General features: G+C 52.0%; 1 protein-coding gene across 4 annotated transcripts in view; it reads right to left on the reverse strand.

The window, feature by feature from the left end:
* The window catches only part of EP300 (EP300 lysine acetyltransferase), a 508,128-nt gene that overhangs the window by 297,269 nt on the left and 197,508 nt on the right, over positions 1-13,351 (reverse strand). For all 4 annotated transcript variants that reach the window (XM_075321927.1, XM_075321925.1, XM_075321926.1 and 1 more), the window contains exon 13: positions 6,166-6,348. In XM_075321927.1, the coding sequence (XP_075178042.1) occupies positions 6,166-6,348 (183 nt within the window). The remainder of the gene's footprint in view (positions 1-6,165; positions 6,349-13,351) is intronic.

Genomic DNA, 13,351 nt, shown 5'->3' on the forward strand with positions numbered 1-13,351 from the left:
GTCCCAGTGCTCCGTATTATTTTTTTTGTATTAATTTACCAAAAGAAAAAATGAAATCTAAAACATCCTTAAGTTGATTGTAGGCACTGTGTGGTACGGTGTTTGGTCACATTTCATCAGTTGCCATGCAAAAAACGGATTTTTGTGTACTCACCGTAAAATCGTTTTCTCTTAGCCATCATTGGGGGACACAGGACCATGGACCATGGGTGTTATGCTGTCTATCCATAGGAGGACACTAAGTAGATGCAAAAGCATAGCTCCTCCTCTGCAGTATACACCCCCTGGCCGGGCCAGGCAGCCTCAGTTTTAGTACACAAGCAGTAGGACGAAAAAAAACAGTAAAAACTTCTCAGAGGAACATGAGAAAAGAAGTGTCATAACCAAATAAGGTACTGAGAGAACCAAGGCCCAACAGGGCAACAGGGTGGGTGCTGTGTCCCCCAATGATGGCTAAGAGAAAACGATTTTACGGTGAGTACACAAAATTCCGTTTTTCTCTGACGCCTCATTGGGGGACACAGGACCATGGGACGTCCTAAAGCATGCCATGGGTGGGAAACATAAAAGAAGACACAACCCAAGGACTAGGAACCAGTCTCAGACAGCCTGGAGCGCCTACTGAGAGAGGTGCTCTACTGTCGTTTGCAGAATTTTCCTACCCAGATTTGCCTGAGTTGAAACCTAGGTATGGACTCTGTAATGCTTTGAAACAGTATGTAGGCTAGACCAAGGTCGCAGCCTTACACACCTGTTCCACTGAAGCCTGATGACGAATGGCCCACGAAGCGCCAACTGCTCGCATGGAATGAGCCCGCAGCCCACTAAAAATGGGCTTGAGTTGCAAGCGGTAGACTTCCTAGATCGCAGAGCGAATCCAGCGAGCTAGAGTCGCCTTTGAAGCTGCCTGTCCCTTCTTAGGCCCCTCAGGAATGACTAACAAAGAGTCCGTTTTCCTAAAGGGGGCTGTCCTGGATATGTAATATCTGAGAGCACTGACGAGGTCTAACGAATGCAGAGACCTTTCCACACTATGAACTGGGTGTGGACAAAAGGAAGGCAGAACAATGTCCTCGTTCAAATGAAACTGGGTAAGAAACTTTGGAAGGAAATCCGGAAGGGGGCGCAGAACCACCTTGTCCTGGTGAAAGATCAGAAAAGGCTCGCGGCAAGAGAGTGCTGCTAGCTCCGAAACCCGTCTGATGGACGTAATTGCCACCAGGAATGTTACCTTCCAGGACAGAAGAGCAAGGGAGGATTCCTTGAGGGGTTAAAAGGGAGACCTCTGGAGACCGTCCAGAACGAGGTTAAGGTCCCATGGGTCCAGCGGCCGTTTGTATGGGGGAACTAGATGGGAAATGCCCTGGAGGAAGGTCTTGACTTGCGGTTTTTGAGCCAGGCGGCATTGGTAGAAGATTGAGAGCGCTGAGATCTGCCCTTTAAGGGAACTGAGAGCCAACCCCGCTTGCAAGCCAGACTGTACAAAGTCTAGAATTCTGGGGATGGCCAGAAGCATAGGCTGGACGTTAGTTTCCCTGCACAATGAAAGGAAGATTTTTCACGTACGGTGGTAAATGCGGGATGAAGCAGGCTTTCGGGCGCTGATCATGGTGGAAATAACCGCGGGAGAGAATCCCGCTCTTATTAATACCCAGGTCTCAATGGCCATGCCGTCAGCTTCAGGGCTCTGGAATTCTGATGGGAAATGGGCCCTTGGGTCAGCAAGTCTGGGATGTCTGGAAGGCGCCACGGTGCGTCTGTGAGCATTTGTACTAATTCGGCGTACCAGGCGCGCCTGGGCCAGTCCGGTGCTATCAGTATCACCGGGACTCCCTCTGCCTTGATCTTCCTGATTACCCGCGGCAGCAGGGGTAGAGGTGGAAATATGTAAAGCAGGCGGAAGTGGTGCCAGGAGCAGACTAGAGCATCTGTGCCGATGGACTGCGGGTCGTGTGACCTGGCTATGAACACGGGTACCTTTGCATTCAACCTTGAGGCCATTAGGTCCACGTCTGGTGTGCCCCAGCGAGTGCAGATGTGTAGAAACACATGTGGGTGGAGAGACCATTCTCCGGCGGCCAGGCCTTGGTGACTTAGAAAGTGTACTGCCCAGTTCTCTACACCCGGTATGTGTACCGCTGATATCACTGATCCCGTCGATTCGGCCCAGCTGAAGATCTTGTGGGCCTCGAGATAAGCCGCTTTGCTGCGGGTGCCCCCCTGCCGATTGATATAGGCTACAGCTGTCGCATTGTCCGATTGGACTCGAATCTGACGACCCGCTAGCAGAAGACAGAACGCTCTGAGCGCGAGGAAGATCGCGGTGAGTTCCAGGATGTTTTTGGGTAGGAAAGACTCCTGGGGCGTCCAACGTCCTTGAGCAGTGTGGTGCCGGTACACTGCTCCCCAGCCTAGGAGGCTGGCGTCCGTGGTCAGGACCAGCCAAGTTCACTGGGAGAAAAGATCTCCCCTTCGATAGGGATGAGGACCAAAGCCACCAGCGGAGTGCGTACCTGACTGAAGGCGTCAGGTGAAGAGGTCTGTCCAGGGAGAAGGGGCTCTTGTCCCAGGCCGCTAGAAGGGCTAGCTGCAGTGGGCGGAAGTGCAGTTGAGCAAAGGGTACTGCTTCCATAGCCGCCACCATCCTGCCGAGCACTTTCATGCCGAATCGAATGGAACGAGATGGAGGACGTAGAAGGCAGCGTACCGCTCGTTGAAGAGCGATCGCCATGTCCTGAGGGAGAAGGATCAAGCCCCGACGGGTGTCCAGGGACATGCCCAGGAAGGTGATGGATCGTGATGGGATCGGGGATGATTTGTCCAGATTCACTAGCCACCCTAAGCGGGATAGGGTGTCCACAGTGATCTGTACGCTGGTTGAGCAGTCGCGGAAGGAGGGGGCCTTGATGAGGAGGTCGTCCAAGTAAGGAAGAACGACTACTACCCTGGCCGGAAGGATGCTCATGGCGGCCGCCATGACTTTGGTGAAGACACTTGGTGCGGTGGCAAGGCCGAAGAGTAGAGCTACGAATTGAAAGTGGGAGTCCTTAATTGCGAAGCGGAGAAACTTTTGGTGATCTGGGGCGATGGGTATGTGCAGGTACGCGTCCTTGAGGTCTATGGATGCGAGGAATGCCCCTTCGACCATGGATGCAATAATGGACCTTAGGGACTCCATTCTGAATCTCCGTACGTGCACATGTTTGTTTAGGTGTTTGAGGTCCAGGATGGGTCGAACTGACCCATACTTTTTGGGGACCACAAAGAGGTTGGAATAAAAACCCCCGAACTTCTCGTCGTCTGGGACAGGTATTATGACTCCTGCTGTTTGGAGCGAGTGGATTGCTGAGAAAAAAAGCTTTGCGTCGTTTTCGAGTCTTTGGGGGTTTGAGAGAAAAAACCGACTCAGGGGTCGGGTCCGAAATTCTATGTGGTAACCGGAAGACACAAGGTCTCGCACCCATTTGTCGTCTGTGGCGGCAGCCCAGATGTGTTGAAAGAGCCGCAGTCGACCTCCTACAATGAGTGTGTCTTCCGGGGCGCCGAAGGAGTCATGAGGGGGGAAAAACGTCGTGGCCGAGTCTCCTAGTCCTGGACTGTTTCGGTCTAGGCTGCCTCGACAAAGTGGGTTTAGGGAAGAGCTGAGAAGGTCGGTCCCTGCGTATTCCGCGGCTGGTGGCGGGGACAGCACGGGATGTCGACCAACCAAATGAGTTCTGAAAGCAGCGGAACGAGGACTGTGGACGTCTGGTGAAGGACGTCCTGGATTTCAGCTGGGGGAGGGAGGTACTCTTTCCTCCCGTGGCGTCAGAAATGAGCTTGTCCAGACGTTCGCCAAGCAATCTGTCTGGAAAAAAGGGGAGGCCCGTGAGAGACTTCTTGGAGGCAGAGTCCGCTCGCCATTGTCGGAGCCAGAGAGCTCTACGGATGGCTATGGTATTTGAAGCGGCAAATGCTGCGCGGGTAGCAGCGTCCATGGAGGCCTGCATGAGGTACTCCGCCGCAGCAGCAATTTGAGCTGTTACCTCTGTGAAGGTATGAGTGAACTGGGATTCCTCAAGCGAAGTGTTAAGGAATTCTGCCCAGACAGAGATCGCCTTTGCGACCCACACAGAGGCAAAGGAGGGCAAGTGGGAGGAACCCGCAGCCTCAAAAGCAGAGCGGGCGAGGTGCTCCACCTGTCTGTCGGGTCCATGATGGAGGAACCATCGGGTAAAGACAGGAGCGTCTTTGTGGCAAGGCAGGAGACCGGGGGGTCGACCGAGGGCGGATCGGCCCAGCCCTTAGGGGCAGGTGAGGCATAAGGGTACCGGGACTCCATGAGTTTTCGGTTACCGAAGCGCCTGTCAGGCTTCTCCCTTTGCTTTGTGAGGATATCCTGAAACTCTGGGTGATCAGCGAAAACCTTTTAGGGTTTCCTTGCCCTCTTAAGGAGACCGCATGGTCAGTGGTAGTGGATGGGGGATCCTCCACATGCAGAGTTTGGTTGATTGCTGCTGTAAGGGAGTCTATTGCAGTTTGATCATCTGGAGGTGATGAAACCAAGGAATCCTCCTGGTACAAACAGCATTCTCCCTCCTGCAGCTCTTCAGAAGCCGTGGAGCGTGTGGGAGAGCCTGCCCTGTGTGCTCCCGAGGGAGAGCCCGCTGGAGACAGCCGGCCGTGTGCGCTTTTCCTGATCCCTGCAACCGGTGAAGCATATGCCAGGATTATCTCAGAAGGATCCTCCATAGGGGTATCCTCAGGCTGCATTCCGTCCAGGGACCCAGAAGGGTGTGAAGGACGACATTGCATAGCCAGCACCAGGCTCTGACAGTTTTTCCATGGATTGGGACAGAAACTGTGCCCATTCCGGTGGGCTGGGAGCCCTAGGCTCTGGGCTGACGGTTGCGGCGGTGGTGGCAGGAGGGTCTTGGGGGGCTATAGGGGCACAGGACTAGCAGAGAGAAGAGGTGTGTTTACGTGGTAGCTCAGCCTGGCAGGCAGTGCAGGCTGAATAATAGACTAAGTGGGCCTTAGCACTTTTAATGCCCTTAGAATTCTGCATGTTCCTAATAGGAGTATGCCAGGAGGGGGAGCAACAGTCAGCAGAGCTACAAGTGCAGCAAGCACCTCACCAGAACCTGGAGTAAGCTCCGGGGAACGGGGGGGGGGCTTATCGCTAAAAGAGCGCGAAGAATAAGTCAGTGTGCCCCCCCCCGCTGTGGGTAGTTAAAAACGGCGTGAAGGAAGCTTCTGACAGTTTTCCTCCCTCTCCCTCCAGTCAGCATGCAGCTTGTCTCTGGTGGTTATCAGCCGGGTTTTCTGCTAGAGCAAATGTGAGTTCCTGAGCTCTGTGCCCTCCCCCTGCCATTATCTGTGCAGGACTTTCTGCAAACAGGAGTTACTCCCCCCCCTCCTCCAGCCAACAAGCTAGAGAAAAGTTAACACTGTGTGTTCAGGATCCTTGGGGCTCTCCTCCTTGCAATCAGCATATACATAGACATAATAGACATAATAAATACTGTAAATTCAAGCTTCTGACAGTTTGCAGTCCTGGAAGCCTTCCCTGCACCGTCTTTTCTCCCTTTGTCTGGGAAACCAGTCAGGGGGGGATCTCACCTTAAACAGTGCTTCAGTCCAGGCAGTGAAAATAGCAGTCAGCTTGCTGTGTCCGGTCACACCAGTCCCATATTCAACTAAGAGCCTGCAAAGAGGGGCTGAGGAATTGGGCTATAGGGGCACAGGCCTCTATCCAGGGCTTTGGAAAATCGGTGTCTGGGTAACCCGTCGTCCAGCCCAGGATCCAGCGTTGCAGGGGGGGGTACGTGCAGGCGACACTCCACGTTCCCGCCCGTTGATGGTAGTGGGAGATCGGTCCGAAAAGGAAACAGTCGCCCTCAAAAAATAACAAACCTTGAAAGGTAGTGCCTCCTACAGACACTAAGCTAAAACTGAGGCTGCTTGGCCCAGCCAGGGGGTGTATACTGCAGAGGAGCTATGCTTTTGCATCTACTTAGTGTCCTCCTATGGATAGGCAGCATAACACCCATGGTCCATGGTCCTGTGTCCCTCAATGAGGCGTCAGAGAAAGGTGACATATGCAACAAAGTCTGCACATAAGACAACTTCCATAGCATATTATACACGACAAAAAACATTAACAAAAAAAAACCAAAGGCCTACCTGTACAGGTGAGCTCTGCCCAGTCGAATGTGTTCCAGCTAAAGTAGGATTTAAATTACTGGTATTTATCCCTCCACTGTTCATCACAGGAGATGATGGCTGGAACGAACTTGCCGACATGAACTGATTCTGCACAGGCTGAGCCATGGCTGCAGGTTGTGGAATACGGGAAGGAAACGCCAGCTACAGAGGAAAAGAACGTAGCAGTCTCAATAACACAAAGTAGATATGCAAATGTGGAGGAAAAAAAGATTTGAAACCAGGCAGCTCTGACTACCAATAGGATGCATTGTGCCTTGCCCGCAGTCCGTACATTACTACGGTCTCAGCCTTCTTGTGATGAATGAGCACTGTGTATAAAGATCAGGAAGCAGTCACAGGCCAATGACAATGATCATGCACCCAGAAGGTGCAGTAGTTGCTGGGTTTTAGACTTAAAGGGAATCTATCAGGTATTTGCTCCCCCATCTGAAAGCAGCATAATGTAGAGACAGAGACCCTGATTCCAACGATGTGTCACTTAGCTATTTGCTGTCATTTTGGTAAAATACATGTTTTCTCAGCTGCAGATCTAGCAGTTATACAGAGCTCATGAATATCCTGGACTACCTGACAGCAGCCAAGTAGTCCTCTAGTGATAAAATCACTGATTAATCAGTAGTAGATTATCAAACCAACACTAAGCAACCCAGTGACACATCGCTGGAATCAGGATCTCTGCCCTACGTAATGCTGCAATCACATTAGGTGGCAAAACTCTGGTAACGGATTCCCTTTAAGACAGCCATAAAGTGCAGCCAGAAGGTTGAATTTACTCTAATCAACCAGACAAACTTAAAGGGAAAACTCAACAAAAGGCACCATAGGTTCTCCTTTATGACTTTATGGAGAAACATTAAACTAGCAAAGAGAAAACATTGAGGAAAACAAAAAAAGCTAAATCCTCTGGAGAAGAAAAAAAACAAAGCTACTGAACTGTTTTTACTTTAGTTCTATTAATTTTGTATAGACAATTTCCTTATTTTCTGCTTTAGATTTGCACCCAACATCTATAAAAAAAAAAAAAAAAAGAAGGGAATTTTGTTTACTTACCGTAAATTCCTTTTCTTCTAGCTCCAATTGGGAGACCCAGACAATTGGGTGTATAGCTTCTGCCTCCGGAGGCCACACAAAGTATTACACTTAAAAGTGTAAAGCCCCTCCCCTTCTGCCTATACACCCCCCCGTGCATCACGGGCTCCTCAGTTTTGGTGCAAAAGCAGTAAGGAGGAAACTTATAAATTGGTCTAAAGTAAATTCAATCCGAAGGAAGTTCGGAAAACTGAAAACCATTCAACATGAACAACATGTGTACACAAAAAAACAACAGCCCGAAGGGAACAGGGGCGGGTGCTGGGTCTCCCAATTGGAGCTAGAAGAAAAGGAATTTACGGTAAGTAAACAAAATTCCCTTCTTCTTTGTCGCTCCATTGGGAGACCCAGACAATTGGGACGTCCAAAAGCAGTCCCTGGGTGGGTAAAATAATACCTCGTAATAGAGCCGTAAAACGGCCCCTTCCTACAGGTGGGCAACCGCCGCCTGAAGGACTCGCCTACCTAGGCTGGCATCTGCCGAAGCATAGGTATGCACCTGATAGTGTTTCGTGAAAGTGTGCAGGCTCGACCAGGTAGCCGCCTGACACACCTGCTGAGCCGTAGCCTGGTGCCGCAAAGCCCAGGACGCACCCACGGCTCTGGTAGAATGGGCCTTCAGCCCTGAGGGAACCGGAAGCCCAGAAAAACGGTAGGCTTCGAGAATTGGTTCCTTGATCCACCGAGCCAGGGTTGATTTGGAAGCCTGTGACCCTTTACGCTGACCAGCGACAAGGACAAAGAGTGCATCCAAGCGGCGCAGGGGCGCCGTACGAGAAATGTAGAGTCTGAGTGCTCTCACCAGATCTAACAAGTGCAAATCCTTTTCACATTGGTGAACTGGATGAGGACAAAAAGAAGGTAAGGAGATATCCTGATTGAGATGAAAGGGGGATACCACCTTAGGGAGAAATTCCGGAACCGGACGCAGAACCACCTTGTCCTGGTGAAAAACCAGGAAGAAGGGAATTTTGTTACTTACCGTAAATTCCTTTTCTTCTAGCTCTTATTGGGAGACCCAGACGATTGGTGTATAGCACTGCCTCCGGAGGCCACACAAAGCAATTACACTAAAAAGTGTAAGGCCCCTCCCCTTCTGGCTATACACCCCCAGTGGGATCACTGGCTCACCAGTTTTAGTGCAAAAGCAAGAAGGAGGAAAGCCAATAACTGGTTTAAACAAATTCTCTCCGAGTAACATCGGAGAACTGAAAACCGATCAACATGAACAACATGTGTACCCGCAAACAAACCAACAATCCCGAAGGACAACAGGGCGGGTGCTGGGACTCACAATAAGAGCTAGAAGAAAAGGAATTTACGGTAAGTAACAAAATTCCCTTCTTCTTCGGCGCTCTATTGGGAGACCCAGACGATTGGGACGTCCAAAAGCTGTCCCTGGGTGGGTAAAGAAATACCTCATGTTAGAGCTGCAAGACAGCCCTCCCCTACGGGGAGGCAACTGCCGCCTGCAGGACTCTTCTACCTAGGCTGGCGTCCGCCGAAGCATAGGTATGCACCTGATAATGTTTGGTGAAAGTGTGCAGACTCGACCAGGTAGCTGCCTGGCACACCTGTTGAGCCGTAGCCTGGTGTCGTAATGCCCAGGATGCACCCACGGCTCTGGTAGAATGGGCCTTCAGCCCTGATGGAACCGGAAGCCCAGCAGAACGGTAGGCTTCAAGAATTGGTTCTTTGATCCATCGAGCCAGGGTGGCCTTAGAAGCCTGCGACCCTTTGCGCTTACCAGCGACAAGGACAAAGAGTGCATCCGAACGGCGCAAGGGCGCCGTTCGGGAAATGTAGATTCTGAGTGCTCTCACCAGATCTAACAAATGTAAATCCTTCTCATACCGATGAACTGCATGAGGACAAAACGAAGGCAAAGAGATATCCTGATTAAGATGAAAAGAGGATACCACCTTCGGGAGAAACTCCTGAATAGGGCGCAGCACAACCTTGTCCTGGTGGAAGACCAGGAAGGGAGCCTTGGATGATAGTGCTGCCAGCTCAGACACTCTCCGAAGAGATGTGATCGCTACCAGAAAAACCACTTTCTGTGATAGTCTAGAAAGTGAAACCTCCTTCAGAGGCTCGAAGGGCGGCTTCTGGAGGGCAACTAGTACCCTGTTCAGATCCCATGGATCTAACGGCCGCTTGTACGGGGGTACGATATGGCAAACCCCCTGTAGGAACGTGCGCACCTTAGGAAGGCGTGCCAAACGCCTCTGAAAAAAGACGGATAGCGCCGAGACCTGACCTTTAAGGGAGCCGAGCGACAAACCTTTTTCTAACCCAGATTGCAGGAAAGAAAGAAAGGTAGGCAATGCAAATGGCCAGGGAGACACTCCCTGAGCAGAGCACCAGGATAAAAATATCCTCCACGTTCTGTGGTAGATCTTAGCGGACGTGGGCTTCCTAGCCTGTCTCATGGTGGCAACGACCCCTTGGGACAATCCTGAAGACGTTAGGATCCAGGACTCAATGGCCACACAGTCAGGTTCAGGGCCGCAGAATTCCGATGGAAAAACGGCCCTTGGGACAGTAAGTCTGGTCGGTCTGGGAGTGCCCACGGTTGGCCGACCGTGAGCTGCCACAGATCCGGATACCACGCCCTCCTCGGCCAGTCTGGGGCGACAAGTATGACGCGGCTGCAATCGGATCTGATCTTGCGTAGCACTCTGGGCAAGAGTGCCAGAGGTGGAAACACATAAGGGAGCCGGAACTGCGACCAATCTTGCACTAGGGCGTCTGCCGCCAGCGCTCTTTGATCGCGAGACCGTGCCATGAAGGTTGGGACCTTGTTGTTGTGCCGTGACGCCATTAGGTCGACGTCCGGCACCCCCCAGCGGCGACAGATTTCCTGAAACACGTCTGGGTGAAGGGACCATTCCCCTGCGTCCATGCCCTGGCGACTGAGGAAGTCTGCTTCCCAGTTTTCTACGCCGGGGATGTGAACCGCGGATATGGTGGAGGCTGTGGCTTCCACCCACATCAGAATCCGCCGGACTTCCTGGAAGGCTTGCCGACTGCGTGTCCCCCCTTGGTGGTTGATGTATGCCACCGCTGTGGAGTTGTCCGACTGAATTCGGATCTGCCTTCCTTCCAGCCACTGCTGGAAGGCTAGTAGGGCAAGATACACTGCTCTGATTTCCAGAACATTGATCTGAAGGGTGGACTCCTGCTGAGACCACGTACCCTGAGCCCTGTGGTGGAGAAAGACTGCTCCCCACCCTGACAGACTCGCGTCTGTCGTGACCACCGCCCAAGACGGTGGTAGGAAGGATCTTCCCTGTGATAATGAGGTGGGAAGAAGCCACCACTGCAGAGTCTTTGGCCGTCTGGGAAAGGGAGACTTTCCTGTCCAGGGATGTTGACTTCCCGTCCCATTGGCGGAGAATGTCCCATTGAAGTGGACGCAGATGAAACTGCGCAAACGGAACCGCCTCTATTGCCGCCACCATCTTCCCGAGGAAGTGCATGAGGCGTCTTAAGGAGTGCGGCTGACTTTGAAGGAGAGCCTGCACCCCAGTCTGTAGAGACCGCTGCTTGTCCAGCGGAAGCTTCACTATCGCTGAGAGAGTATGAAACTCCATGCCAAGATACGTTAGTGATTGGGTCGGTGACAGATTTGACTTTGGGAAGTTGATGATCCACCCGAACGCCTGGAGAGTCTCCAGTGCAACCTTCAGGCTGAGTTGGCATGCCTCTTGAGAGGGTGCCTTGACCAGTAGATCGTCCAAGTAAGGGATCACAGAGTGTCCGTGAGAGTGCAAGACTGCTACCACTGCCGCCATGATCTTGGTGAACACCCGAGGGGCTGTCGCCAGACCAAATGGCAGAGCTACGAACTGAAGATGGTCGTCTCCTATCACGAAGCGTAGAAAGCATTGGTGCTCTGTAGCAATCGGCACGTGGAGATAAGCATCTTTGATGTCTATTGATGCTAGGAAATCTCCTTGAGACATTGAGGCAATGACTGAGCGGAGGGATTCCATCCGGAACCGCCTGGCGTTCACATGCTTGTTGAGCAGTTTTAGGTCCAGAACAGGACGGAAGGAGCCGTCCTTTTTTGGAACCACAAAGAGATTGGAGTAAAATCCTCGCCCCCGTTCCTGAGGGGGGACAGGGATCACGACTCCTTCTGCTCTTAGGGAGTCCACCGCCTGCAGCAGGGCATCTGCTCGGTTGGGGTGTGGGGAGGTTCTGAAGAACCGAAGTGGAGGCCGAGAACTGAACTCTATTCTGTACCCGCGAGACAGAATGTCTGTTACCCACCGGTCTTTGACCTGTGACAGCCAAATGTCGCAAAAGCGGGAGAGCCTGCCACCGACCGAGGATGCGGAGGGAGGAGGCCGAAAGTCATGAGGTAGCCGCTTTGGAAGCGGTTCCTCCATTTGCTTTCCTGGGGCGTGAGTGAGCCCGCCAGGAATCTGAGCTCCCTTGTTCTTTCTGAGTCCTTTTGGACGAGGAGAATTGGGCCTTGCCCGAGCCTCGAAAGGACCGAAACCTCGACTGCCACTTTTTCTGTTGAGGTTTACTTGCTCTGGGCTGTGGTAAGGAAGAGTCCTTACCCTTGGACTGTTTTATGATTTCAGCCAATGGCTCACCAAACAGTCTGTCTCTAGATAATGGCAAGCTGGTTAAGCATTTTTTGGAACCAGCATCTGCTTTCCAGTCCTTTAACCACAAGGCTCTGCGCAAAACCACAGAATTGGCGGACGCCATAGCGGTACGGCTCGTAGATTCTAGGACGGCATTGATAGCATAGGTCGCAAACGCAGACATTTGCGAAGTTAGGGACGCCACTTGCGGCACTGCTGGATGTATGAAAGCATCCACCTGTGCTAAACCAGCTGAAATAGCTTGGAGTGCCCACACGGCCGCGAATGCTGGAGCAAACGACGCGCCGATAGATTCATAGACAGATTTCAACCAAAGGTCCATCTGTCTGTCGTTGGCATCTTTGAGTGAAGCGCCATCCTCTACTGCGACTATGGATCTAGCCGCAAGCTTGGAAATTGGGGGATCCACCTTTGGACACTGGGTCCAGCGTTTGGCCACCTCAGAGGGAAAAGGATAACGGGTATCCTTAGAACGTTTAGAGAAACGCTTGTCTGGATGAGCGTCGTGTTTCTGGATCGATTCTCTGAAGTCAGAGTGGTCCAAAAAGAAGGGAATTTTGTTACTTACCGTAAATTCCTTTTCTTCTAGCTCCTATTGGGAGACCCAGACGATTGGGTGTATAGCACTGCCTCCGGAGGCCACACAAAGCAATTACACTAAAAAGTGTAAGGCCCCTCCCCTTCTGGCTATACACCCCCAGTGGGATCACTGGCTCACCAGTTTTAGTGCAAAAGCAAGGAGGAAAGCCAATAACTGGTTTAAACAAATTCACTCCGAAGTAACCTCGGAGAACTGAAAACCGTTCAACATGAACAACATGTGTACCCGAAAAACAACCAAAAATCCCGAAGGAAACAGGGCGGGTGCTGGGTCTCCCAATAGGAGCTAGAAGAAAAGGAATTTACGGTAAGTAACAAAATTCCCTTCTTCTTCGGCGCTCCATTGGGAGACCCAGACGATTGGGACGTCCAAAAGCTGTCCCTGGGTGGGTAAAGAATACCTCATGTTAGAGCTGCAAGACAGCCCTCCCCTATATGGAGGCAACTGCCGCCTGCAGGACTCTTCTACCTAGGCTGGCGTCCGCCGAAGCGTAGGTATGCACCTGATAATGTTTGGTGAAAGTGTGCAGACTCGACCAGGTAGCTGCCTGGCACACCTGTTGAGCCGTAGCCTGGTGTCGCAATGCCCAGGACGCACCCACGGCTCTGGTAGAATGGGCCTTCAGCCCTGATGGAACCGGAAGCCCAGCAGAACGGTAGGCTTCAAGAATTGGTTCTTTGATCCATCGAGCCAGGGTGGCTTTGGAAGCCTGCGACCCTTTGCGCTTGCCAGCGACAAGGACAAAGAGTGCATCCGAGCGGCGCAGGGGCGCCGTGCGGGAAATGTAGATTCTGAGTGCTCTCACCAGATCTAACAAATGTAAATCCTT

Source organism: Anomaloglossus baeobatrachus, chromosome 8, assembly GCF_048569485.1.
Source record: "Anomaloglossus baeobatrachus isolate aAnoBae1 chromosome 8, aAnoBae1.hap1, whole genome shotgun sequence".
Lineage (NCBI taxonomy): Eukaryota > Metazoa > Chordata > Amphibia > Anura > Aromobatidae > Anomaloglossus > Anomaloglossus baeobatrachus.